Here is a 4120-nt window from a genome sequence, read left to right as displayed (position 1 = left end):
GGCATATTGTGGTAGCGTCATTATAACCACTAAGGTGGTTAATTTCTGGATTTCTCAAGATGATAAAGCAGCGGTGGGTAAACCTTACACCACAGATTGCATTGAACTCTTTGAACCTTTTCATCTGACCCTTAAGTTCCTGCTGGGGAGTGGGATAAGAGGCTTCCTTACATAGCTCATTACGAATTAGCCACTGGAAGAAGGTGAAGCAAACAAGCACTTAGGACCTGCTGTACTATTTGCCTACACAGGTATCGCCCTCAGGCCAAAACCTTTGCCTAACCCTGTGATAAAGTTAAACAAAATTTGAGATTTTAGAATTGGGTTAGCACCCTTCTCCCTTGTCCAAACCCTGAGCCCAGGTTGAGGGGCTTGGAGTTTCCGTTCTCCAACAAGGAGCAGAAGCAACATTTACTGTTGACCTAACCATGTGTTTTCATTTTCTAGCCCAGTTTCTGTGCCAGCTGATTGGCCCAGAGACAAGAGAATGGCCTGTAACCCATCCCATAGCTCCAGCTGGATTGGGCAGGGTGGATTCTTTTTCTTCAGTAATAGATGGGCTGGCAGCAGGGAGTCAGGGGTGGAATTTCCTCACACTCATCTCACCAACCAGAATTCAAAGGCCAGCTCCCCTCCCTACCCAATCCCGTATCACACAGAGCCAATGGGGCTGGCGCTTTCACACTGTGGCCATTGACATATTGGATGGTGCTTCCACTCCAGATTCCTTCTCTTATGGCTCATTACCTTTGATCACTGCACCTTAATTTGTGTCCTGGGATTCCTTGAGTGTTAGAATGATCATACTTAATACTGAATCAGGCAATGAGTTAAGTTGTTTAACTATATTGATGATGAATATGTATCGTGTCTTCTAGGACAGTTTCCAGTATTTGAGCATTATATGTTTAGACAAATACAATAAAGTCACCATTCCATTGGTAAGGTCAATACAATATCTCATCTCCTGTCCACCTTTTCAAAATGCAGGTTTTTTAAGCTCTCTTCCTAGTAGAGAACTTTGTAGTAAAATTCACAACTTTTTATTGCCACATTAAGTTAAAATAAATATTCTTGGCAATAATATAGCTTTGGGCATGTATAGACTATATCTTATTGGCCCAGATATCATGGTGATGCAATTTTTAAGACATATAATTGTAGCAATATGTAACAAAAATTCTGTATTTGGCAAAAATGAAAACAAACCCCCTGAAGAATAAGGAAACTTCTAAATTTCATGCTAAGTAACTAAGCTGATCACACTCTAAATGCACCAGATGCCTTTCTCAGATAATAGCAGGTTTCTCTGATAGCAATCTATTCGAAAATAGACTTTAATGAGTCATTTCCGTTATGCTTTGCAGAAAAGAAGTAACAAAGACATTGCCTAATCTTTTAACACTGACCTATGCTTGCAACCTGTGCTGATGTTATGATCGACGTATCCCACGCTATCCAGCGTAAGGAAGGGATTTGACTAGAACTGGTTCTCGGACACAACACAAGGAAATTCTGTCAGCATGTAACAGATTATAATTCAGAAAAATCCCAAAAAGATAAGATTCATTCCCTGGGGTTAAAGGAAATTTAAGGTAAGTATTTGCTAAATAGATTCCTTGCTCTTGATTGATTTCTCTCTCCAGCTCCCTATCTCACCTTCTGCCACACTCATCCCATAAATAGCTGACAGTTCCTCCCAATGTCTTTTCCTCTGTCTGTCTGTCTGTGTCTCTCAGCTGCTCCCTGCCCATAAGGCTCCGCACCCCCCAGCACTTTCTGTCCCTGCCATCTCCCAGAACTGTAACCTCTCCGGCTATTTCTCAGTCACATCCACTGGGCTCTGGCTGTTCCAGGTCATTACACACCAGAGGGACTAGAATGGTCAGTGAAGCACACGGCTGGGGATAATAACCACGTCTCTCAATCCCCTCGGTCTGCTCTGCTAACAGATGTGCACATGCAGTAGGGTTAAGAGGAAGGGGCCACCTACCACACGGAGCAGAGGTTTCATGGTGAATGAGGCATCCGCAATGTTCCCACCTCTCACAGAAACCGGCTTTCATAATTCTGGTAAAAATAATGGGAACGAATGCTCCAGAGACAATTTTACTGTCACCATTTACAGCATCACTCTACTCATCTGCCTGCTGGGTAATGGTTCAGCTTCTGCATTAAGAGCCCTTCCAGCATTTCTAGATCCCTCCCGCAAACGGGGAGAGTTTGAGACACTGATACCCCATCTGCTCTCTGCCTACAGGTGTCTGAGAGAGGGGTAGAAGGAGAGACCAGCATCCAGCAACAGAGGTTTCATGATAACAGCTGAGAACAACATCCCTACCCCCAACTGAGTCCAGCCTAAAAAATGGAACCATATATAATTGGAATGATTTCAAAAGATACTATCCATCTAGAGATCAACATGTAATTATATCAATGGTTTATGTTACTCTGCCCATCTGCTTGTTGGGGCTGCTTGGAAATGGGATTGTGCTCTGGTTCCTTGGCTTCCGCATTAAGAGGAATGCCTTCACCGTCTATGTCCTCAACCTGGCTGCTGCTGACTTTGGCTTCCTCCTCTGCTTGGCTCTTTCCCGTGCAGTCTTTGACTTCGATTTATTTTACTTATCAATGTCTTTGGACTTGTTGATGGTGTTCACATACAGCACCAGCCTGTACTTCCTAACAGCCATCAGTGTGGAAAGGTGCATATCTGTCCTTTTCCCCATCTGGTACCGATGCCGCCGCCCAAAGCACTTGTCTCCCATTGTCTGTGCCTTGCTCTGGGCTCTCTCCTGCCTCCTCACAGGAGTGAGATCTTTTGTTTGCTTTTCTGGCTCCAACGACCACTGTGAAGAGATGCTCCTCCAACTCACTAGCATGAATTTCCTGATATTCACACCCATCACAGTTCTGTCAAGTCTGATCCTCATCATCAAGGTCCAACGAAGTTCCCTGCGACGTAAGCCAGGAAAGCTCTACATTGTTATCTTGCTCAACGTCCTCTTCTTCCTTCTCTTAATTGTTCCCTTCAGTATTGTCACCTTCTTTGAAAATGTTATTCATTATATGTATTTCATTACTTCCAGTTTAATGCTGGCCTCTCTCAACAGCAGCGTTAACCCAGTTATTTACTTCCTCGTTGGGAGCTATAGGAATCAACAATTTAGGGGATCAGTCAAAAAGGCACTCCAGGGAGTGTTTGAAGAGGTGGCAGATACCAGAGAGGGAACAGTTAGTGCTGCTTAAATCCCTATGGCAACCAACCTGGAAGACCCTATGATGGGCTGAATGTTTCTCTAGAACAGTAGTTCCCAGCATGTGGGCTACTTGATGCCGAATCAGTACACAGCTGCAGCCCTTCTGACAGCGAATACCCATATAGATACTGTATGTGTTGTGTGGCTGCATATCGGCCCACAATGATTGTCTGAGAACCACTGATCTAGAATGATCATAAATTTCAGAGAAATTAAAGATGAGAAACTTCCTCTCATTCCATTCCCATGTTCTGCATATCTAGAGGACTGTCATCCTCAGTTACAGCCCAATCCTGGTGCCACCGATATCAGGGGTATAATTTCCTTTGAATTTAACACGAATAGAGTCAGGACCATACTGTTTATTTCCCTATAATAAAATAAAAATCTCTGATCATGAATCTCTCCTTAGATGTTCTATTTCTCCAATATAATGCACATTAGCTTGATCTGATGTAAGCAAAGCCTGAACAAACTAAGCCCTCACATAAGAAACTGAGGCAAAGAGCAATATCCAAAATATTGCAAGAATGTTTTATATGTGCTTTCCAGTCACTAGAGCAGCATTTTCCCACATCAGGGCTGTGTTTTTATCTCTTAATAAAGCTGTGCTGGTGTAATACACAGACTCAGTGTTTGCAGTAATACAAGGATTGCTTCAGAGAGGTAGCCGAGGTGGTGTGCAGTTTCCAAAGATTTCTGGCTGGCAGGTTTGGGCTGGTTCTGTTTTGTGCTATTTGGAAGCATCCCTAGATGCTGAACCCAGGAGTTTTTGCTGCCAAACCCATGTGGCAGAAGGGTCACTCTGATAATGACGTGCTCTCGGGTGTGTTACTGTCTCCCCTATAGAGGATGTTTGC

The 4120-nt window shown here is 43.6% G+C and overlaps 1 protein-coding gene across 1 annotated transcript; it reads left to right on the top strand.

The window, feature by feature from the left end:
* The first annotated feature begins 2336 nt into the window (after positions 1 to 2336).
* Positions 2337 to 3607, top strand: LOC142829280 (mas-related G protein-coupled receptor member H-like). The gene has a single exon (XM_075928575.2). It carries the CDS (start codon positions 2437 to 2439, stop codon positions 3247 to 3249), a length of 813 nt encoding a protein of 270 aa, XP_075784690.2. The 5' UTR covers positions 2337 to 2436; the 3' UTR covers positions 3250 to 3607.
* The last annotated feature ends 513 nt before the right edge of the window (positions 3608 to 4120 follow it).

Source organism: Pelodiscus sinensis, chromosome 5 (genome assembly GCF_052426305.1).
Source record: "Pelodiscus sinensis isolate ZL-2025 chromosome 5, ASM5242630v1, whole genome shotgun sequence".
NCBI classification, from domain to species: Eukaryota; Metazoa; Chordata; order Testudines; family Trionychidae; genus Pelodiscus; species Pelodiscus sinensis.
This window is presented reverse-complemented; position numbering and strand designations above follow the sequence as displayed.

Excerpts from the sequence above, each read along its gene's own strand:
- LOC142829280 (XM_075928575.2), top strand. The coding sequence starts at position 2,437 with ATGGTTTATGTTACTCTGCCCATCTGCTTGTTGGGGCTGCTTGGAAAT.